The sequence below is a fragment of the Nelumbo nucifera genome, chromosome 4 (assembly GCF_055504915.1).
Source record: "Nelumbo nucifera cultivar China Antique chromosome 4, China Antique-T2T, whole genome shotgun sequence".
Classification (NCBI taxonomy): Eukaryota; Viridiplantae; Streptophyta; class Magnoliopsida; order Proteales; family Nelumbonaceae; genus Nelumbo; species Nelumbo nucifera.
The window spans coordinates 95,827,209-95,851,867 of NC_142652.1; the positions used below are offsets into that span (position 1 = coordinate 95,827,209).

Here is a 24,659-nt window from a genome sequence, read left to right on the forward strand (position 1 = left end):
ACTGACCATTGGAAATGCCCTCCAAATCTACAAAGCAGCATCAATATTGATTTTTAAAGAGCCCAAGGTGGAGCTTGCCATTGAGTATGCATGGGACGTTCAGTAGTAGAAGTGATATATTCTCACTCTCCCAAGCCCGTGTAGGATATGGTCTAAACGAGTATGTGCTTGCATGATATATTCTCAGTCTCCCGAGCCCGTGTAGGATATGGTCTAAACGAGTATGTGCTTGAATGATTATTTTCATTGGATTAAATATTTATTTTTTAAAAAAGTAATCATTTCGCGCAAACCAAATGGTTTGTATGAGAAGGCTCCCCCGTAATAACAACCAACCATCCTCCTTGTTAGCATTTTCTTCATCCCTACACCATAAATCAATAGAGTTTGCCACATCTGAAAATCCATAATGTACAGGATAGAACTGCAGACAAGAACCATACCAAATTGGTTGTTTATAAGGATTATAAAGTCGAATTGGACTGTTCTCGGGTCTCGGGCCAAACGGTCCGACTGTTCAAACAAAATGGATAGCCTGTTTTAACAAAAAAAAAAAAAAAAACGATTCTAGAGTAAAACAGAACTGGTCACCCCAGGGCAGAGCTAGGATTTTATGTTAGGGGGGTCAAATACTTGTGAACATAGAGTAGGGGGGCAAAAGTTAATAAAATAAGGATAAAAGGTTAAAGTATAAGTAAATCATCAATAGGTTTTGTGGGGGTTTTCAAAGCACAGGGGGGGCCATGGCTCCCCTCTGCCACCCCCTGCCTCCATCCTTGTGATCATCTGACCGGTTCTCAATTTTTCTAATACGACCGTCTGATTTGATCCATTTTTAAAAACTATGGTTGTATAGGAAGAGACTAAATCACCAACATTTTCACATATATATTAAGCAATTAGTAGATTCAAGTTCCATGAATGACTGTAGATTGGTTCTAGTAGGTAAGATATTTTGGACACATTTCCAAGGAAAGCATTTGGCAGACGAGGGAATCAACTTCAATTTCCATAGATGGCGCCATTGCATATCTCCATGTAGTAAACTGGATGTGGATCGGAACCACTAGGTTTGTAAAATTGAAATAATTTAATACATGAAATAGGTTGTAAAATTACTGAACAGATAACCCATTGCAGCTAATCTTTCTAGTTTTTAATTTAAAAGTTTTCATTTCACCATTTTACTTTTACACTTGCAGATCTAGCAGAACCACGTAAAATAATATACCTCATATCATACCTAACAATTAGACGTCACTAACTTCGTCGTTTTCTCTGTCTGGGTTTCCCTTTCTTGTTTTGTTTTCGGTATATAGAAGTTTTGATGCTTGACAAAACCTCTCTCCCTTTCTCTCCGTCGTTAAAGTTTTTTTATTCAATTTTAATTCTTAAACTTTGTATTTGTTTATTTAATGAGTATTTTTGGTAGAAGTTGTGATACTTGACGAAACCCTTCTCTCTCTCTCTCCGTCATCATTAAAGTTTCTTATTTTTTATACAATTTTAATTCTTAAACTTTGTATTTGTTTATTTAATGAGAACACCTTTAAATAATCCAATTTGCATGCTTGAACAGTTTTTCCCTTCTTTCTTCACCATATATTCATTGTTAATCGATTTGTTCTTCGTTTTAATTAATAAACTCCATTACTTCTTATTATAGTACCAACTAGAAGAGACCCATGCTTGCGAAGCACAGGTTGGGTGAGTTTAAGAGCTTCATATTTAATATTTTATTTTTAAAATTAAAAATAAAACTATAAAATTCTAAAGAGGTTGAAAAGCAATTATAATCTACGTGGACAACTGCATTTTACAATTAATGTGATATAGAGTGGGTCTTATTCAGATCCTTCACAAGCATAAAACAATGCCACCATTAATGGGTGACTGATGTATGTTCTGATTGGACTGCAACAACTATAATCAAAGATATTATAATGTTAGAGGAGTTTACCAGAATTAGAAAATATTTATTTTTATTCCTAGATTTGAATTAATGGATTAATTGGGGCCCTCCAAACAGAATCAGTTTTGAACATGGTCTTACATAGAGCTTTCTTTCATATAAAATGATTTCAGTTAATAGACCCTTTCACATGATTTGTAGACAATTAGTAGTCTATTCCATCTCCATCGATCTGAACTTTTTTTAATAACTTCAAGCATTTCATGTGCATATAATGGATGTTCTTTCTCTATCACCTTCTAAGTAGGTGAACCATCATGTGTCCCACTATATTGTTTTCCACAAAAAGAAGGATAATTTTTTTTTTCTTTTAAGCAGTTGATCACCCTCCACTCACTTAATTTCTTTCATCTGATTTTATTATTATTTTTTATTTTTCTCTTTTGTTTTTATTACTATTATTATTCATTATTCATTATTCATTTTTGTTTTTATTTTTTATTGTTGTTGTTGTTATTTGTTTCATGATTCTATACAATTAAGCCATGACTGATGAGGTATATTTCAAATTGAGATTTGTTCCTCACACCAGCCTCACAGTCACATCTCATCAGAAACAACACCCAGCTTCCATAAATAATAATATACAAGTATGAGAGATGTTCCCAATATGCAACTGAGACATATTTTGAAGTTGGTGTGAAGAGTGCAATGTGAGGAACAGATCTGAACTCCATTTCACACTTATAGCTCGTGGCTGATATCGTTGGATTAGAATATATCATTGTTTTACCAGTACATTGATATCAACCCAAATGGATGCTTATATTTTATTAAGAGGAATCTTACATAAGGTGCTAGTAGTGACTAAAAAGTGGTAGTAATACATGCAAGCATCAACATAATGATCTTATTGACAAAATAAAATAATACTTTTATATAAATAAGAAGAATATATTTAAAAATATTTATTTATTATTCAATCCTTTATTCAAATGCTAAATATGGAGTTTTGTGTTTGGTTAATTTGATAGAAAATAAGAAAGAAACAAAAGCCGAGGGAAAGATTTTAACAATATAAAATTCTTTAATTTTTTTTTTCAAATCTCGACTCTAAATGGTGGCATTTGACAAGTTTGGAAGACAAAAAAATTGGTCTCTTTCCATTTATTAACCAAAAGATGGAAGGACTGGTAGGCATGTGCATTGAAAAACCCAAAAAGACCAAAAACAAAATAAAAAATACAATAAAAAAGAAAATTAAGAAAATACAGCAAAACTATAGAAAACTATAAAGAAAAATGAAGAAAATACAAAAGCTAGCAAGAAAAATGTAAAAGAATATATAACTTTAAACAGGTATTTTCATAATTTTATCTTTAACATTAAGGCCATTAACGGAGATTAACTAAGGTCGCATTTGAATGCGGTGTAAAAGCAAAATTACACCCATGAAAATCGATTTAAAGTTATAAACTGTTATAAATTGGAAAGTATAATTATCAGTATAAATATTTGCATGGCTTTTATCAAAATTTTATTTACATCGATTATTAATATAAAGCAGAAAATAAATAAAGTTTTACATTGATTTTAGATATTTAGGCTGAGTTTGGAAAGGATGTGAATAAGTGTGAATGTAAATATGAAGAGTGTAACACGTGTCCATATAAATTATAAAGTTGGGTTAGTTTTGTACCAACAAATTTATTTTCTTACCAAATAGATTTTTAGCTGTAATGGATGCAAATATGAATTTCAATAAAACATATGCCTTTTTTTTATCAAAAGCCCATTTGAATGCAAATAGACCTGTTCACAGGCGGGACTTTGGGCCTGACTTACATTGTGTTAGGCTCAGGCTTCAGGCCAGGCCCTATTCAAAATTTGGCAAAAGCCAAGCCCGAGCCCGACCCATGAATAAACGCAAATTTAATTCTATCATTTGTCAATGCATAAATGTAATGTTTCCAAAACAGGCAAAAGTGAACCAGAATGCAAATTTACCCTAAACCGGGATTTATACTCCATTTACATCATTTTCAAATGCAGCTTTAACTACAATCCATATTTACAACACAAACAAGCGTACAGTAATGAAATCAAAAGTGCAAATGTGTCTTTTTGACAGAATGAAAGTCATTAGAGCTAAGAATCACTATCCCAAATTTCAGGCCTTCAGGGTGGTAATGATTAGACTTGTTCATGGGTCGGGTAGCTCGATGGGCCGGTCCGGCCCGACCCGATCTAAGTCGGGCTTGGACAAGATTCAGGCTCGAGCTTGAGCCTAAAATATCGCACCCAAATTTTTTCAAGTTAGGCTCAGGCTTTCTCAAAAAAGCTCGGCCCGAGCTCGGGCCCGACTTAATAATATATTATATTAATAAAAATATATTTTATAATAAAAAAGTATATATAATATATTTTTCTTGAGACTTTTTATTATTTTTTTAGGTTTTGAGGTTTTTTAATATAAATAAAACAGGTTTTAATTAAATTAAAAAGAAAAATATCTTTTTTTCTAAATTTCTAACCGGGCTCGGGTTCGGGCCCAGGCTCGGGCTCCTGAACATATTTTGTTAACGTAGAGGAAAAACCCGGCCCGGCCCGCCCGTGAACAGGTCCAGTAATGATGTAATTGATGCTTTTTTGAGGGGTATATAGATAATTATCAAAATATTAGTTAGAGAAGGAAAAAATTATACAAAAAATTTACGTTACCAAGGAAAAGACTATAAAAGCAGCCCAAAAGGTATGAACAAGGAAGAGAGGTACCAGAGATCACAGTTCGCCTGGTTTTTCACGTCTCTTCTCTCGCTTTTCTTCTCTTCTATTCATACATTTAACTCATCTGATCTGCTTTATAATCGTAAAAAATCTGCTAAAATATCATAAAAAGTCTAGATATTTAGCTTTGATTTCATGAGAAAGATCAGATATTTTCGGTAGAATAAGCCGATTCCCGGCGTGATTCGTCGAATTAAGGCGAGGGTTCCCGACGATCAAAGATCGGTGCGTTCGTAGCTGTGTTTATCCGCATGAGCTGGTTCGTGAAACTGGGGATTTCTTCGAATTCAAGTCACTTCATTACCTGTCTCTTGATTTTTATCCTCCATTATTCGCCTCAGTTGCCTCCTGCCTTGTTTAAATTTGAGAAGCCATTGGAGCCTAGGTTAAATCCAGAACGATCTTTACAATATGGAATCCGACAATCAGAGTAATCGCCAATTGAGAAGAGGTTGGTTCGAATTTTTTATTTTATTTTCTCGATTTAATCTACATGATTGTGATTATGTTCTGTTTTCCGGTGGAGCCTCTGTTCTTTTTTCTGCTTTCTTGGTTTGCTTTGATACTCAGTACCTGATTGTTCTTAAAAATCTTGCTTTGATCTTTGATTTCCTTCCCTCTTCCTTTTCTTCTTCTCCTCTCAAAATCGAAACATGCAATTTGACACGCAACGCAATACTGCTATAATGCTATTTGACAGCGTCTGAACTGCTTTTTGCTTGTTTCATGGTTGATTCCTTCTTCAGCATACATGCATATAGATATAAGTGCTCATACGATGTATATAATTATAGACATTTTGGATGTGCATTGCATGCACATGCTGTAGCTTTATTTACTATGTAAAAGTAAATACATACATAAATGGCATACTTACATGTCATTATTCATCCATACACACACATGTGCGACATGCATTATCGTACTCTCATGCAGTCATGCTTTAGACATGAATAGATTCCGGGGTTAATAACACGCTGTACTTTCAACAAGCGTAGTTGGAACCTTTAGAAGACGACAATGGCTTTTTTGCGAACACTGACAACATTGCTTTGTTGGATTCCACACACCTACACGCACTTGAGAAAAATAATAATAAAAAACGTAGAAAATTTAAGTTGCTTTTTAGTTTTCTTTGAACTTCCTGCACTACTCTGTATCTCATTCAATAGTAGGGTATCCTTATTCAAGCATATTCATTCTTGATTCTAAAAGTTTTGATGGTATCTTGATCTGTGGCTGCGGGTTATGGAGCTTGCGTACACCTTGTTGCCTTGTTGAAGGTTGACGTTGAATACTTTGATCCTTGGATCGTTCATGTGTATGGTCTTCCTGCCCACATCAAGATTCAAGAACATGTCACTTAGTGCATTAAAAACATGCAGAGGTAGTAGTTTTTCCATGTGGAGGGATGACTCAGAATACCACAAGCGACCATATATTATCTTTTTCTGCCAGTCACGTATATGGTTTCCTTGGTCACATTACCCGCATGTCCACCAAATTTTAGTGTATATATCATGTCTTTACACCTTGTCTAGCTTTGCCCATTCTATTTTCTGTAGAATAGCTGCGTTTGATCTTCCCTTACAAAAACTAGCCCTTGATGGTTATGAATTCTTTTAATGGAAATGAGGGTTAAGATAGTTCCCTTGTGGCGGGGAATAATGGATTGACACTTGTCAACCTTGCCAACCCTGCCTAATAAAAGAACCTGGGCTATATGGAAATACATTTTCATATTTAATTGTTTGGAAAAACGTGTCGTAGCATTAATGATCCCAAGAAGGTAATGTTGTTTTCATATCTGCTATAAATATTTTCAGTATTCTTAACTCATAATCATCATCATCATTTAAGCCTTATCCCAACTATAAGGGGTTGGCAGTCGGCTACACAAATCCTGTTTTGCTAGTCCATTCTGTTTGATGTCATATCCATTGTTAATTTTTTTGGTGCTTAAATCATTTCTTACTACTACCCGGTTCCTTTTTGGTCTATCCTCTGTCCTTTTAGTTCCCTCAACTTGTAACAAATCAAATCTTCTTACAGATGTTGTGGATAGTCTTCTATACACATGACCAAACCATCTTAGTCTATTTCTCTCATTTTATCACCTATTGGAGTTAACTCTCAAGTTCCTATGAATGACTTCATTTTTAATCCTATCCTTCCTAACTTTTACATCCATCCATCTCAGCATACACATTTCTACCAATCCCATTTTTTGGACATGTTTCTTAAGTGCCTAACACTTGCATACAACATAATTGGCCTTACAATTGTTTTATAGAATTTTCCTTTTAATCTAAGTGGTCTTCACCTATCACATAAAACTGCAGATGCACCCCTCCATTTTGCTCATCTTGCTCTAATTCTATTGGTTATTCCTCCTCAATTTCTCTCTTGTTATAAATTATTGAACCAAGGTATTGAAAAAGGTCACATTGAGTTATCTATTGGTCTTCTATCTCAAGTGTACCCTGATTTGTACTCCTTGTTCTCAAATTTACATGTCATATATTTTATTTTAGTCCTATTTAAAACTTCTTGTTTCTATGTTGTAAAGAGACTAGGCCGAATGGGCCCTAGTATCTTCTCTTGTAATAGCTTTTCTTTTATTGTTGGCTAATGGGCCTCTCTTAATGGGTCTGTTATTTCTTTTTTGTTTAATCTCTTTATGTTACTGCCTAGCTGGCCGCCCTCTTAAGGGTATACTCGTCATTACTCTAACTTTAATTCTTAATAAAAAAGGGTTAGAGGAGACAGGAGAGAGGATTCAATTTCTTCTTCTTCTTCCTTCTCTTTTCGCCATCTTCTTCTCTTGTATTGCTCTCTTACTTCTCTTCTTCTTTTTTCTTCTAATCTTCAAATTTACACCTAATATTTGAGGACTGATTTGCATCTTGGTATCAGAGCAGGTCTATTTCTTCCTTTTCCTTTTCCTCTTTTCCCATACACCCTTAGGTTAAGAGAGTGTATGGAGAGATAGGTTTTCTATAGTACAGAGGATCTCTGGCCTAGTTGGTATAGGGTTTGGAGAGTTTAAATCTGGCTGGATATTGCCAAGAAGCGATGCTATTCTGTTGCTGCCCAAAATCCTAGCCGATTAGAGATTTTCGAAGGTACAGGTAAAGGTGAAGCTTGGGTGTGGCACTCTGTGCTTGGGAGGTGTCTTGTGACTCCTAAAGGAGGGTGGTTCAGGTTTGGAAGTGAATGGGAAGGTCTGGTAGGAGCGGCTGCATCTTCTCTCTTTCTCCCCAACAGCTAGACGGAGTAAAACCCTAGTTTTCAAGCATCTGGGTTCTGGTTTGACTTCAAGTAAGTTTATACAGACAAAATTTCAGGTTCTTTGATTTTTCGTTTGATTAATGGAGCCATACGGAAGTGAGTTCAAGCAAGTGCCGGTTTCAGGCCTTGGCTCGGTAGATTCCGTTTTGACTGGTGTAACCACAATCAAGCTAGATGGGACAAATTATCTTGCTTGGCCACAGTCTATAAGAATTTATGTCTGTAGTAGAGGAAAACTTGGGTACTCACAGGTAGTAAAGTGAAACCCAAAGAGACAGACCCTGAATTTGAAAAATGGATGCAAGAGAACTATACTGTCATAGGATGGTTGGTCAATTCTATGCAACCTCATATAAGTCAGCACTATCTCTGGATGTCTTCGGCTAAGGAGATATGGGACAGTATTACTAAGATCTATTCACAGAAATTGAATGTAGCCAAAGCATATAAGTTGAAAAGTGATGTGAAGAACCTAAGACAGGGGGAGAAGAATGTAGCAAATTACTACTCTATACTGAAATCCCTATGGCAAGAAATTGATGTTATGTAAATAGTTGTATGGGAGAGTAAGAATGATGCTGAAATGTATAGGAAGTTGGTGGAGAGAAATAGGGTGTTTGAATTTCTCACTGGACTCAACCCTTAGTTTGACATCATTAGGCAAAATATCCTGGCCAGAGATGAGGTTACTCTTTCACAAGCATATGCTATGATAAGTAGTGAGAAGAGTAGGCGGCAGGTTCAGTTGCAGGGTCCACCTACAGAACACTTTGCACATGCAGGAATAAAGCCAAAGGGTTCTACTGAGAAAAAGGAGCAGATATGTGAATATTGCAAGAAATCGAGGCATACAAAGGACACTTGCTAGAAGCTTTATCCTGAGCTTCTCCTTAATAGGTTTAAGAATAACAACAACTCTAAGAAGGGCAGTCAAGTAGGAAAGCCTAAGACAGCTAATGTTGCTATAGTACCTGAAGGAGGAAATAAGGAGAGTGAAGAGAAATCAACCATTGAGCAGTTGGCAGCAATGAAGGCGGATTTTGAAAAGTATGGGAGGCTCCTAAATCACTTGGAAGCTACGGTATCTTCATCTCACCCTTCCAACAACACATCATCTTCATTAGCATTTGCTCGCTCAGGTATTCGTGCTTCTGCAAATCATGCTTCAGTTTCAGGTAATCATAAAATCCCTTAGATTATTGATTCCGGTGCATCAGATCATATGACCAACCTGTCTAATTTCTTCTGCTCATACCACCTTCTCTCTAGCAAAGAGAAAATATCCCTTGTTGATGGGTCTCTTGCTCCCATCTCTGGTAAAGGAGATATAAAGACCTTTGACACCCTTTATTTATCCTCTGTCCTTCATGTCCCTAAACTTAACACAAACCTTTTATCTGTTAGCAGCCTAACTAAATCCATGAATTGCGGCATAACCTTCTTTCCCACTTATTGTGTTTTTCAGGACCTGCAATCTCAGAGGATGATTGGGAGTGGCCATGAGGCGAACGGAATATACTTGCTGGACACACTGGATCGAGCTTTGGGACCACCTCATGGAGTTGCCTTAGAGTCAGTTTTGTCCGAGTCTGTTAACAAAATTTTGTTATGTCACTTTCGATTTGGTCATTTGTCATTTTCTGCTTTGAGTCATTTGTTTCCAAATATGTTTAAGGGATCGAGTCTTCATTGTGAGTCGTGTGAACTGGCAAAGCATTGTAGACATTCCTATTCAGTAAGCAATAAAAGATCTCTTTCTCCTTTCCATATTGTTCACTCTGACGTGTGGGGGCCATATCATTTGCCAACTATGGGGGGTTACAGGTACTTTATCCTTTTTATTGATGACTATTCGCATTACACTTGGATTTATCTCATGAAATCCAGGGATGAAGTACCAGCTATTGTGCAAAAATTTCATGAACTCATCCTCACCCCCTTTAACACTCGTAACAAAATATTCCGTTCTGATAATGCTAAGGAGTATTTTGAGAGAACCCTCTCCACCTATCTTGAAACTTTTGGGGTTATTCATCAAAGTTCTTGTTCCTACACTCCACAACAAAACGGGGTGGCGGAAAGGAAGAACAGACATTTGGTTGAAGTTGCCAGATCCCTCTTGTTTGCATCCCATGTTCCTATAAAATTTTGGGGAGATGTTGTTCTTACTGCTACTTTTTTGATCAACCGTATGCCCTCTAGGGTCCTTGACTTTAAAACCCCCTTTAGCCTTCTCTTCCCGGATGAGGATATCTTTTCTCTTCCTCTCCGTGTTTTCGGGTGCACTTGCTATGTGTATATTCACAGTCATTAAAGGCACAAGTTTGAGAGAACCCTCTCCACCTATCTTGAAACTTTTGGGGTTATTCATCAAAGTTCTTGTTCCTACACTCCACAACAAAATAGGGTGGCGGAAAGGAAGAACAGACATTTGGTTGAAGTTGCCAGATCCCTCTTGTTTGCATCCCATGTTCCTATAAAATTTTGGGGAGATGTTGTTCTTACTGCTACTTTTTTGATCAACCGTATGCCCTCCAGGGTCCTTGACTTTAAGACCCCCTTTAGCCTTCTCTTCCCGGATGAGGATATCATTTCTCTTCCTCTCCGTGTTTTCGGGTGCACTTGCTATGTGTATATTCACAGTCATTAAAGGCACAAGTTTGAACCTAAGGCTCATAGATGTGTTTTTCTTGGATATGCTTCCACACAGAAGGGATATTGTTGCTTTGATCCAGTTCGTGGCACTCGTTTTGTATCTTGGGATGTCACCTTTGCTGAGTTGACTCCTTTCTTTAGCATTCCTCCTGAGGATGAAGAGCCATTTGCTATGTCTCCAGCTGTTTCTCTTCCCATTCCTCTTGAGTCCTATCATGAGGTATCCACTTCTACCACTGGACCTACCTCCGATATTCCTATTCCCCCTCCTCCTCCTCCACCTCATTCTCCTATAATTCCTCCTCCTGTTCTCCAAAGGTGGTACCAAAGGTAGAGATTCAGACATGGGCAGGTTGTTTCCACTCCTTCAGAGGAGCCTCTTGCTCCTCCCAACATTCCTGAGGTAACAAGTCAGCCTTCTTCTGACCCATCTACCGCTGTTTCTAGACCTTGACCTTCCTATTGCTCTCCGCAAGAGCAAGCGGAAGTGTACAACCCATTGTATCTTCAAACACCTGTCTTATAGCCTTCTCTCTCCTTCCTACTACTATTTTCTTGCATCTATTTCTTCCCATGAGATACCCAGGTCCGTATCGGAAGCCTTATCTCAACCTGAATGGAGGGATGCTATGATGGCTGAATTGGATGCTTTGCATAAGAACCATACTTGGGATATTGTCGACTTTCCTGAAGGGAAGGAACCAGTGGGTTGTAAATGGGTGTTTACCACTAAATATCACTCTGATGACTCTATTGAGAGGTTTAAGGCTAGGCTGGTTGCTAAGGGCTACACTCAAATGTATGGCATTAACTATCTTGAGACATTTGCTCCAGTCACTAAGATGACCTCAGTCAGGGTTTTGGTATCTCTAACCGCTACTTTTGATTGGCCCCTACACCAGTTTGATGTTAAAAATGCCTTCTTGAATGGTGACCTGCATGAAGAGGTCTATATGTCTTTGCCTCCAGGGGTGTATGGGAAGGAAATGCAAGGCAAGGTGTGTAAACTGCAGAAATCTATTTATGGTCTCAAATAGTCTCCTCGGGCTTGGTTTGAAAGGTTTAGGGCTGCTCTTGTCTCCTTTGGCTACACACAAACTCAATCTGATCATACCTTGTTCTTGAGGAGAAATGGCTCTCTGGTGACCTTCTTGATAGTTTATGTTGATGATATAATGGTCACGGGTAATGACACTCAAGAGGTCAGTAAACTAAAAAGGTTTCTCAACTCTAAATTTGAGATCAAGGATTTGGGAGATCTTCGGTATTTTTTGGGCATTGAAGTTGCTAGATCTAAGGATGGTATCTTCATTTCTCAACGTAAATATGTCCTTGACCTCCTTGCTGAGACTGGTAAACTTGGAGCTAAACCAATCTCCACTCCTATTGATCCTAATCATAAGCTTTCTGCTATAGATGGTGAGCTTTTATCTGATAAGGGGGTGTTTCAGAGACAGCTTGGGAAGTTGTTATATCTTTGCATGACTCGGCCAGATATTTCCTAAGTGTTATTAGTCAATTTATGCATTCTCCCAGAGATACTCATTTAGCTGCTGTAGAAAGGGTTCTGTGTTACTTGAAAGGTACTCCAGGGAAAGGTATTATGTTTGCTAAACATGGACACATGAAGCTGGAAGCTTTCACTAATACTGATTGGGCAGGATGTATTGATGATAGGAGATCCACCTCAGGTTATTGTGCTCTAGTCGCTGGGAACATTGTGTCATGGAGGAGTAAGAAACAGTCTGTAGTTGCTAGATCCTCAGCTGAAGCAGAATACAGGGCAATGGCGCATGGTGTGTCAGAGTTGCTGTGGCTACAATCCCTTCTAGAAGAATTGGGGGTTGACTACGAGAAGCCAATGATGCTCTACTGTGACAACCAAGCAGCTATCAACATTGCACATAATCCTGTTCAATATGACAGAACTAAGCACATTGAGGTTGATAGACATTTTATAAGGGAAAGAGTTTCCTCAGGAGAAGTTTGTTTGCCATTCATCACATCAGACGAGCAATTGACTGATATCTTGACCAAGGGAGTTCCAAGAGGGAAAATGACACACTATATAAGCAAGCTGGGCATGATTGACATCTATGCTCAGCTTGAGGGGGAGTGTAAAGAGACTGGGCCGAATGGGCCCTAGTATCTTCTCTTGTAATATCTTTTCTTTTATTGTTGGCTAATGGGCCTCTCTTAATGGGTCTGTTATTTCTTTTTTGTTTAATCTCTTTATGTTACTGCCTAGCTGGACGCCCACTTAAGGGCATACTTGTCATTGCTCTAACTTTAATTCTTAATAAAAAAGGGTTAGAGGAGACAGGAGAGAGGATTCGATTTCTTCTTCTTCTTCCTTCTCTTTTCGCCATCTTCTTCTCTTGTATTGCTCTCTTACTTCTCTTCTTCTTTTTTCTTCTAATCTTCAAATTTACACCTAATATTTGAGGACTGATTTGCATCTTATGTCATTTGTCCATTAGTTTAATTTTGCATTTAATCCTTTGTTGGTTTAATCAATTAAAATGATGTCATCAGAAAACAGCATGCACCATGGGACTTTTTCCTAATTATGTTTAGTCACTATATCCATGATTAGTGCAAATAAATAAGGGCTAAGTTTTTTTATAAAAATTTTCTTTACGTTTGGAATTTTTTAGACTAATCCTTCTAAGTTTTCCCAAAATTGTCTTTTGATGTTTTCTTCTAAACCCACGTGTGGTGCATAAGCACTAATTTTATGTTAGTTATTTATTTACCTAGAAAAAGCCTAATTAAAATTATTATATCTCCAATTCTTCTAACATTTACAATTCCATTTTTTAGATCCTTATCTCTACTATTATTGCTACTCCGTTTCTATTATTTACTTCTCCTTTGTACCATAATTTGTAGCCATCAATTTCTTTAGTTTTTTTGTCCTTCCATTTAGTTTCTTGTAAGTATGCAATATTAACCATTGTTCTCTTTATACTGTCTATCAATTCCCTAGTCTTTTTTATTAATGTTTCTACATTCTAAGTAACTGAACGAAGTTGTGTCTCTTGGGTTAGCTTTTAACCCACCTTCACCCAAAAGGATGCATGAACCCTTGTCTATTTAACACTACAGCTAGGCATTGTTCTGGTGGGTCACTTGGGGGCACCATTCTACCAAACCCTTGCCCATTTGACACTACACTTGGGTTAGGATGCAATGTGTCATTTCAAGACAACACCCTAACATAAGCACGAAAAGACAAATCAGGATCCATGTTCACGAGAGTTTGGCAAAAGTTTTAGTTCCAGCTGCCAAATGATGCAACCCTCCTCCTTTTTCTAGGCTTGGGACTGAGCATGAGGGTCCAATTTCTGCTCATGCATAGCCAGGCTGGGATTCAGGCTTAGCCAGCCCAGTGTCAGGGTACTCCAAAATCAACCTGATTTAGTAAACTGCCTATCAGATATGTATATGTCCGAAAGGCACATCAGCTAGGCACATCTCATGCAATAACTGAAGCATGCAGTGAGGTGATTCTAACTGATGTATTGAGAAGTTATAAGTAGCCGTATCCAGATTTGAAATAACAAAATAAAGCATCAGAACTTCCCCTCTTTCCCTCTTTCCTTCATTTTCTTACCCACTTCTTTTATCTTCTCTGTAATTCTTCCATTTCAGGATGTTTGGGCCCCCTTGAAGCAGCTCCAGTTTGTATTTCCGTTATTGAATCCATTGTTGGTGCTTATCAAGCTCACACTAGCAGATTTATTTTCAGTATTCTTAATTGCATGATATTATTCGGAATTCTAAACAATGAGTTGCTGAGATAACTCTTTATGGTTGTAGGTTCATTTTTAGTTATCTTTTTCTAGTAAAATCACTTGAGAAATGAGAACAAAGTTTCTGTAGATTTTAAGGTTTTAACCAATTATAGTGTCTACAATTTAACCAGTAACTTGCTAAATTGCGTAAATTTTACATTAATTCCTTTTCTAACATCAGTATGCAATGCCTACTATTGATCTTTTTCACTGTCATAATAATGTGCCATGATAGTTAATTGGACTTGTAGGTGTTAGAGTAACTTTGCTTTCAAGTATTTGAAATAAAAAGAAGGGTCTACTATCATGGAACAATTCTGTTTAAAATTCTAAAGCTTCTTTCATGAGTTGGTTTTAGTAGTAAAAGATAATAATCATAACTTGAGATTACCTAGGTGTCTTCCAGCTAATGTGTATCTCCAACTATGTACACTTTTCATCCAGGAGAATTGGGAACTCAAACTACCATGCGTATGATGAACAATGGCATATGTTTTCTAATTCCTTTCTGATTGTCAGACTGTTTGATCATGTAAAAGTCGAAAATTCTTTTGCCTAGTATTTCTACAAATCTAAGTTCAACTGTCCATATTCTTACAGCTGCTTGCAATTCAAATACTGGGAGAGGGCGACCCAATTCGCCCTCAGTCATCATTATAGGTGGTGGCTTTGCTGGAATTGCAGCTGCTCGTGCTCTCCATGATGCCTCTTTCCAAGTAAGAGCTGTCCCCTTGCTTTATCTATATCACACTACTATTTTGTTTCAATGTACTCGCATGGGTATGTTACTACTATGATTACAGATATGCGTAGATATTGTTCCTTTTCTTACCAACCTGATCCAACTTTTCTGACAGGTTGTCGTGTTGGAATCACGGGATAGAATTGGAGGTCGAATTTATACTGACTATTCATTTGGTTTTCCCATTGATTTGGGTGCATCATGGTATACTTCTCTCTCCTTCCCTTAAATGGTGCTTACTCACTATGACCTAATGATCTACACAACTTTTTTTCTGTAAAATGTGGATATCGCCTGACAGGATATTGAACTTTGCACCATTGGTCATTATGCTCCAGGTTGCATGGAGTTTGCAAAGAGAATCCTTTGGCACCTGTGATTGGAAGACTGGGACTACCCCTTTATCGTACTAGTGGAGATAATTCTGTGTTGTATGACCATGATCTGGAAAGGTAATACATCAGCTTTACTTTGGTTTCTGTTGGTTTGTTCTCCTTCCTAGCCTTTATCTTTTTAACTTGCATGCAAATGAGCTAGAACCATGGTAGAGGCCCTAAAGTTTGTATGAGTGTTTATTCATAACAAAGGAGAAGTTAAGAAGTCTTCTGTGAGAAGCAAATACCATTTATGTTAGAAGGAAAATTCTATAAAGCAGTTGTAAGGTCAACATTGCTGTATGGAGCTGAGTGTTGGGAAATCAAGAGACAATATGTCAAAAAAAAAAGGTGTGGTAGAAATGTATGAGTGGAAAAACTAGAATAGATAGGGCCAAAAATGAAGTCATTTGAAGGAACCTAGGAGTAGCTCCAATAGGGTGATAAAATGAGAAAAGGTAGATTAAATCACTAAAATGTTTTCGTTAGGTGCATAGAAGACCATCTACAGCACTTGTAAGAAGAAACAATTTGTTGCAAGTTGAAGGGGATAGAAGTGCTTGGGGCAGACCAAAAAAGACTATGGGTTGAAATATTAAGAAATGATGTAAGCACTCGTAATTTAGTGATGGATATGGCACTAAACACAATGGAATGGAAAACAGGAGTCATATAGCCAACCCCATATAGTTTGGAGTTGGGAAGGCTATGATGATGATGATCCATCTAGTAAATGAAAATGATGGTTGGAGTCTGTATGATCTGGTTAGGATCCACAGTCATGCCTACAATTGGTTGATGCTTTGTTGAAACATTGTCTACTGTCATGTGTTAGGCACTCTGCACATTTCCATCTGGTGGATGGTTTAAATTTCATGCTGTGCTATGATAAAAGGTAGCACTAAGATGCTGATGGATGGGATGGATCCTAACTGATGTTGTTTGTCTATTTATTTCATTCTGCAGCTATGCACTCTTTGATACAGATGGAAATCAAGTTCCTCAAGAACTGGTCACAAAGGTTGGCGAGACATTTGAGAGCATTTTAAAAGAGGTACTTCTTCTGTGCATGTGTTTGTGTATAAGAAAAGAGAAGATACTTGTATCACTCTCTGGAGCAGATACAAACTTTCTAACAATGACAACCTTTTCTGGAAGCCTGAAATATGAAAACGTTTATAAAGGTACTTTTATCATCTTCTGGCACTGATACAGTGTCCCGAAGGTGGCAACCTTTTCTCCTCTGGAAGCCTGAACATAAGTATTTCTCCCACAGCTTATTTTTTATATCACAAGCTGCTTCAATTTTCTTTTATGATGAACATGCAAGTTAGAAATTAAAGACAGATTTTATATGATAAATTTATTATAATAGACGTTTATTTTAGTCTCTTTCCTGGGGTGTTTTTTACCATCACTTAAGCTGCTAATGCATTATTGCTTTTATGTGATTGGTTATTTTCTTAAGGTTTGTACATTTGATGATTCCAGACAGGTAAAGTCAGGAAGGAGCATAGTGAAGACATGTCTATACTCTGTGCGTTTTCAATTGTTTTTGAAAGACGATCAGATCTAAGGTTTTATTGATATAATAACCAATTGTCCATTGGCTATAAGACATCTACTTTTCTTTGTAATTAAGAACATCCATGGAATTCTTTTGCAGGCTAGAAGGGCTTTCATATAAGGTATTGCAGTGGTACTTATGCAGAATGGAAGGTTGGTTTGCTGCTGATGCAGATACAATCTCACTTAGATGTTGGGATCAGGCAAGTCTTCTATGGACCGTGATAGTTTATAAGAATAATAACTTTATGCAGATTGTCTGCTTGGTTGATTGCTCTTAGCAGTCACCATTATGATAATTAGGCATATCACATAAAATCCTTATCCGGCATTGTATTTAATTATATTATCTAATTAATAATGAGTGTAAAATTGTTAGTTAAAAAATGAATTATGTAACTAATATAAAATGGCCTAATTATAATCAAGTATAGTACTATATTGAAATGTTAAATTTTTTACTGTGTAATAAATATAATTAAATTCGCATAAGTAAAGATGTTTGGCAGTTCAGGTATTCCTGAGGGTGAGTAGAAGGAAGTAGAGGAGAGAGACAAGATAAAAATGTTAAAAGCTACTACAGTTTTAGTAGTACAATATTTATGATATTTTTAGATTTAGTACTTATTAAATTCTAATTTCCTAAGGGACGGCTTGCTTTGACAATCCACAATATGTGGGTGTCACCTAGATGACTTGTCTATAGTGTTATTTGCAAAGATGTTTCATAGTCACGAACTGATGGTGGCTTAGTTGGTAAGTTCTCTGATTTGTTGTAGCAGAGGCTTGGGATCAAATCTCACTGTAACCAAGGTTGGGTGGTGTTATGGGTATGGGGGATAGGCTACCCCCCATTGTGTAGCCTATGAAACAGAACCAAAAAAAAAGAAGGATGTTTCGTGGCCAGAAATTTTGTGCTAAAAGCCTTTGGGAAAGAAAGAATATTATAATGCTTTGTTTTTGTCCCTCAAATTCTCATTATTTTTTATGCAAAATACAACTGTGTTTCATAGGCTACACCCTCATTGTGTAGTGTAGCCTATGAAACAGAAAAGAAAGAAGGATGTTTCGTGGCCAGAAATTTTGTGCTAAAAGCCTTTGGGAAAGAAAGAAAGAATACTATAATGCTTTGTTTTTGTCCCTCGAGTTCTTTTGTTTTTTTATGCAAAATACAACTGTCTGTATTTTTCTCCTTTAGATATATATTGTGCTTTATACCTACTGCTGTCTACATGTAGAGAACTTGGTTTTATTTTAAAATTTCCCTTATCTTATGCAAGGTTCAGAGTGCTGATACACCCTGACACGCGGAAGCAGTGTCCCAGTACTTCGAACTCCACGCTTGATATTATTTTCACTGTTTTCAAAACCTTTTCAGAGGGGTTGATCTAAGGCCTGCCTACCCCCTGAAATGGGTTTTGACCCCAAAAGACCTGAATTTTGCATATTGACAGGTCACTGATATGATACAATACGCCTGATATGGGGCGTATCGTGTCAAAATTCTGAACCTTGATCTTATGTAGAACTGAAATATTCCTATGCTATTGAGCAGGAGTTTCTAATTTAATAGGACAGATTCCATTTCAATCCACTGATGAAACACAATATGGGGTTTCTTGGAACAGAATAAATCAGCATCATCTTAATAGAACAGAATGGTGAAACAGGATTCATATAGCTGGCCCCATATGGTGGGGACAAGGCTTATGATGATGAGGATGATGATGATGACGATGATGTTTGTGTGAAAAGGCACATGGTACTTGCCTTATTGGTCAAAGATCATACTATTGGCTAGAAATGTGCAAGACCAAGAGGCAGGTAGGAGACACCTATATTTCAGGAGTATCTGTTTGCTTTTGACTTGTACCATACTGTATCTATGAGGATTTTGTCCACTTGAGACCCCTGCCTCAGAAAAGAAGCCTTGGTAGAGAAATGATATGGACTTTGTTCTTACAAACTATTCTCCTTTCATGTTTTCCTTTTCCTATGGGTTCGTTTGGTTCGCAATCAGAATTGGAATCAAAATCCTCCGTAATCGGAAGCGGAATGGTCCATTTCCATAGTCTGTTTGGTTCAGACAGGAATGGGAATGAGAATTGAAATCAGCAGGAATGGGATTTCATTCCCAAGGGAGGGGCAGGGAATGGCCATTCCCTCAAATGGGGGAATGCCGTTCCAGCAGGAACGGGAATGGGATTCCGATTCCATCCAACCAAACGGTTGGAATCGGAATAGCCCATTCTGTTTCCGATTCCAGACCCCTATTCCCACGAACCAAACGGGGCCTATGTACTTTATTTTAAAAGGTTGACATATCATATGATCACATGAAAACCAACTTTGAGGTCAGTACTTGATAGAACTTGTTAGATTGACTCGTCTTATGCTAATTCCATAAAGAATGTCCTGAAGTTAAACTCCAAGAAAGAAAAACAGAAAAGTAATAAATATATATTAGAAGGCTTCCTGAACTATAAGATTAACTAGAAAATGCACGGAGTGAAAAAATACATACAAGATTCATTGATGCCTTTCATCATCTTATGAATCAAGTTTGCTGTTACTGTTACAATATAGGTTGTCTTGCATCTTGTGAGTTGATTTTATTCCTCTAACCAATTTCACTCAAAACTGTCTTTCAAGATTATTGTTGGCTCTTTGAATGACAGACTAAGCTATTTGGGTTTTTCTTTCTGAAAGTAAGCACTACTTAGGTCCATACTGTTGAATGGTTCTTGGGAATTAGATCGTGGAGACCACTCAATGGGTGTGGACCCTAAGGAGTACGTTACTCGAGAGAACTCTTCAAATTTTGATGACGGTTCAATTGCACATTTGAGTTGACTTTTTTTTTACCTTTCATACAGGAAGAACTACTTCCTGGTGGTCATGGACTTATGGTCCGGGGTTATCTTCCAGTTATAAACACCTTGGCAAAAGGACTTGATATCTGTTTGGGCCACAGGTATGAGTTGATTAATCGATTTAATGGTTTTGTGCTTTTTGGTTTATACTCTGCTGATGGTTTCTTCTAGCTGGCATTTTCTTATCCATGTCTTTTCTCTCAGGGTTACAAGAATTGCTCGACATTATAATGGGGTCAAAGTCACAGTTGAAGATGGTAGGACATTTGTAGCAGATGCAGCTGTTGTTGCTGTTCCCCTTGGTGTTCTGAAAGCCAATGCCATAGAGTTTGAACCAAGCTTACCAGAGTGGAAAGAGGAAGCCATAGCAGGTCTTGGAATTGGCATAGAGAACAAGATAGTTTTGCACTTTGACAAGATCTTCTGGCCAAATGTTGAGTTCTTGGGAGTAGTCGCTTCTACTACTTACGGATGCAGCTACTTCCTAAACCTTCACAAGGCAACAGGTCATCCTGTTCTTGTTTATATGCCTGCAGGACAACTGGCCCAAGACATTGAGAAAATGTCTGATGAAGCTGCTGCTAATTTTGCATTCATGCAACTCAAAAAAATTCTTCCTGATGCTTCTGAACCGGTAAATTTGCTTTAAAATGTACCATTCATCAGATGCCTCTATAATTTGTCATTTATAGTCTCTCTCTCTCTCTCTCTCTCTCCCCATTTGGAAATTAGTTTTGCATTTTCTGATAAAAATCTATACATAGATGGTTAAGGTTGTCCTGTTTAGTACATTTTTATCATGGAGATCTTGTGTCTTGGTTCTGAAATCCACCGTCTTTGCCAGATTTATATGGTTTGATTGCTTAAAAAGAAGTTATAGAAGGGTTGCTTTCCCTGATATGCAAATTTCTGAAAGCTCCCCAGTATAGGGTCAAATTGTTCATGGAAGGAATTCCAAGGTTAGGAAACAGTGAAGGTTGCTAACAACCTGCCTTCTGTGTTCACTTGAGTCTTTGCAAACGTCTAGTATTCAGTATACTTAATTTTCTTCCTAGAGTACCTTTGCAAATATTTAATACCCCATCATGTGTTAATCAAACTGAATTTTCATCCTCCATTGCCACTATTAGTATTGAATGCCATTTAGGATAGTTCTAACATTCAAAACTTTGTTCTTGTGTGTTGCACAGATTCAATATCTTGTATCTCGCTGGGGAACGGATATCAACTCACTTGGAGCCTACAGCTATGATGCAGTAGGAAAATCTCATCATCTATATGAAAGGCTGAGGATCCCTGTGGACAATCTGTTCTTTGCCGGGGAAGCAACAAGTATGGCCTATCCAGGGTCGGTGCATGGAGCGTTCTCAACTGGACTAATGGCTGCTGAGGATTGCAGGATGCGTGTTCTGGAACGATATGGGAATCTGGATTTGTTCAACCCTGTCATGGGCGAAGAGATGGCATCTATGTCTGTCCCACTTCTAATCTCCCGCCTGTAACCATCCCTCCGTCCATCTATGGCTATGCTACCTGGGTACAGACTGACTGAAACAACGTAACCACCTGGTTTTATATGGGGGAAATCATCAATTTTCCCTTGGACTTTCCAACCTTTTGGTTATGTCTGTAAAGAACAGTCCCCCTGTGTTGCTTGCATGGTTTAGTAAGGTCTGGTTGTTGAACATAGCTATAATAGATAATGCATCTAGGTATGTGTAACTGAGTTAGCTCGAGATGAAGAGCCTAATAAGCGTCTAACTGCCAGAAAATTTGATTTCAAGGCAGGAAGAAAAATAGGTGCCCCACTTCACTAGTGGGGATAGTGTGTATTCTTTCATGTTTGGCAAGTGGACTGCAATGCAGAATTTAAATCAACAGGCGGTTTCTGTTTTGTTTGCTCTTCTCGTCTTGTTATGTAGAAATCAGATTAGACTTGGAATTCGGAGCCGTCATTATTCCCTTGGCATGATATTCCCCACCTCGGTTCTTTGAAGAAGTTGCGCCTCTATTATTATGAGGTTACATATGATGGCGTTAGCCTGCTGAAATTGCAAGATAGCGCAGGCTGTATAAAAGTGGTTCAGTACCAGCTACGATATTGAATTGGATCAGTCCAAAGTATTTCTCTCAATCGGTAATTGAGTTATATTGGACTGGGTCCAATTGAATATTGACAGCCCTATGTGAAAGGGTCTTGTAAGTAAGCAAGAAATATGCAGAATGGGCGATGTAGCTGGATCGGGTTTGGATGCTAAGGTATGGTCCAGCCCATCTGGTCTCATCCAGGGCCATTATGCTGGTTCTAATTTTATTACCATAAAAATTTTATACTGATGGCCTCTTTTTTTTGGATGTTGACAGGGGAAAAGTGGGATTTTGGTTCCCAATTGATACACCTATGTTCTTTTTTCAGATTCATGTGGGTAACTTTCTCACATGGGGAAGTTGTGAACACTTGGATGGGACAAAATTATCTTTTTTAATAATATTTTTTTATGACTAAAATAGTTATTTTCTTATTTATATAAGAAATAAAAGAACATGAATAAATACACTAAAAGTTAATAAACACTTACCGGGGTAAATGCATTTACCAGGATTAACTTCCTGAAAAGCCAATGGGGTCTGAGAAGTAGTAGTTTGAATTCTCTAGGATCTATCTCAACATAAAATGAGATAGCACGCTTGAACATCTAATAGTTAATAAACAAAAGAAATCTGAAGGTATCAACATAAGCTTTCTAAACAAAATATGAATTAAATTGTAGACACATGAGCAAGGCTCTGGAATCTGGACTTGACCCCTGTAAATTCCTCGAAGACGTCTCTTACAAGTTATAATCAACTATGGATTACAAGTGAAGATTAGAGTTGGGTCATTGATTTAAGAAGGGAAATTAAGAAATTTAGGAGAAGCTCAGCAGCTAGGGCAGAAAACAAACTACTTGACCCTAACAAATCACCAATGTTATAAAATGATATTATGGTATAAACCTGATGTGTGCTTTCAATTTCTACCAAAAAAGTATGCTGTCAATGAATCTCGTGTAGGAGACCTCATGAACAAGAAAATCAGCTTGATTCTCTAATTCTGACCATCTAAACAGATCAACCATTTACGGAAACTGTTGCATATATTAACAATTCAACTAGGATCAAAAGGTTAAGCAATTGAAATCCTTATTTGTGTAAAAAATAGAACCTTAAATCAATACCTTGGATTGACAAGTACACATACTCGTCTCAATTGTTGGTGCCATTAAAAGTAATGGTTTGTTTTATTTTACGAGGACTTAAGCACCAGAAAATTAATCAAACAATATTAGCTTGATTGTATGTCTCACTAACACTGGGGAGTAACTGGGGTAGGCTTTTTCTTATATGAACATAACCCCTGCACTAGATGTTCACTAATGCACATCATCAACCTTCATTGTCCATTGTGCCCACCACGTTCCCCAATAGTATCAAAGCATGTCCCATTTAAGTGAATAGATACCTTAAATGTATACTTGATGCTCCACCAAACTTTCATAATTTTCCTTCATTCTTTTCTTTTTGTTTTAACATATGCAATTATCTTATCATTCAATATTACCATAAAATTCTTTTCTTAAATAACCCTCAGCACATTAATTTACCTTTTCATCTTCTCCCTTATGCTTCTCCTTCTATTAGTGGATGACTGATTTACCATTTCTTAATGATTCAACTCAACCCTGTCCCAACTATATGGGGTCAGCCACATGACTCTTGTTCCATTATAAAATTATGTTCAATGTAATATCCATTCTTAAATTATGATCCCCTAAATCATTTCTTACTGATTCAATTCATGCCCATTTACATTTGCCCCTAGGCCTTCTAATTCCTTCAACTTGCAACAGATTGATTCTTCTTATTCTTATTGTGTTATAGATGATCTTATCCACACATGACTAAACCATCTTAATCTACTTTTCTTCATTTTATCATGTAACTAGTTTTTCGATTCATCCATTTCAACATCAACATTTTTGCACACTCATTTTTTTCATAAGTTTTGAGTTGTCCATCACATTCTTATATAGAACATAATTGGTCATATGGTCATTTCATAAATTATTTTTAGCCTAAGTGGCATTGCCCTAGCAAATAAGACTTCGGATGCACCCCTTCTATTTTCTCCACTCTAATTTTGTGCGAAAGCCTCCTTAATTTTCTCCTCGTTATGGATTGTCGAGCCTAGGTAATGCAAGAAATCACATGGAGGTATCTTTTGGTCACCAATCTTAAGTGTGCCTTAATTTTCTTTTTCAGCCCTACTTATTTCAATACCTGTGCATAAGCCTGATTTGCATTTAATCCTTCTATAATTTTATCAAATAATATTAATTATGTCATTAACAAACTACAAGAACCATGGGGACTTCCTGTTGAATGTATTTAGTTAAATCATCCATTTTTTTAAGCCCAATGGCTAATTCCATTTCATTCAACAAACTACTCAGGGTACATAACAGACTGTAGAAAGGAGGGAGTGACAGACCAATTAGTGACCTTAGAGAAACTAAGAGCAAATCTTGCCACCTTGTGGGCAGCACATTTACACTGTTTTCAGGAAAAAAGAAACCAAGTAGTAACCAAAGCCACATAAGAGACCCAAGCACTCAGACATCG

The 24,659-nt window shown here is 37.2% G+C and overlaps 1 protein-coding gene across 3 annotated transcripts; it reads left to right on the forward strand.

Annotated features, from left to right (window-relative positions):
* Window positions 1-4,659: 4,659 nt before the first annotated feature.
* Window positions 4,660-21,899, forward strand: LOC104610796 (polyamine oxidase 2). 3 transcript variants are annotated; one of them, XM_088903215.1, is made up of 11 exons: window positions 4,660-5,150; window positions 14,887-14,928; window positions 15,043-15,158; window positions 15,300-15,388; window positions 15,523-15,636; window positions 16,525-16,612; window positions 17,050-17,135; window positions 17,225-17,331; window positions 20,005-20,098; window positions 20,202-20,631; window positions 21,188-21,899. In XM_088903215.1, exons 1-11 carry the CDS (start codon window positions 5,111-5,113, stop codon window positions 21,497-21,499), a joined length of 1,518 nt encoding a protein of 505 aa, XP_088759341.1. In that variant the 5' UTR covers window positions 4,660-5,110; the 3' UTR covers window positions 21,500-21,899. The 3 variants fall into 3 exon arrangements, with proteins under 3 accessions (XP_088759341.1, XP_088759344.1, XP_088759342.1); XM_088903218.1 differs by lacking the exon at window positions 14,887-14,928; XM_088903216.1 differs by lacking the exons at window positions 4,660-5,150; window positions 14,887-14,928 and adding an exon at window positions 5,861-6,086.
* The last annotated feature ends 2,760 nt before the right edge of the window (window positions 21,900-24,659 follow it).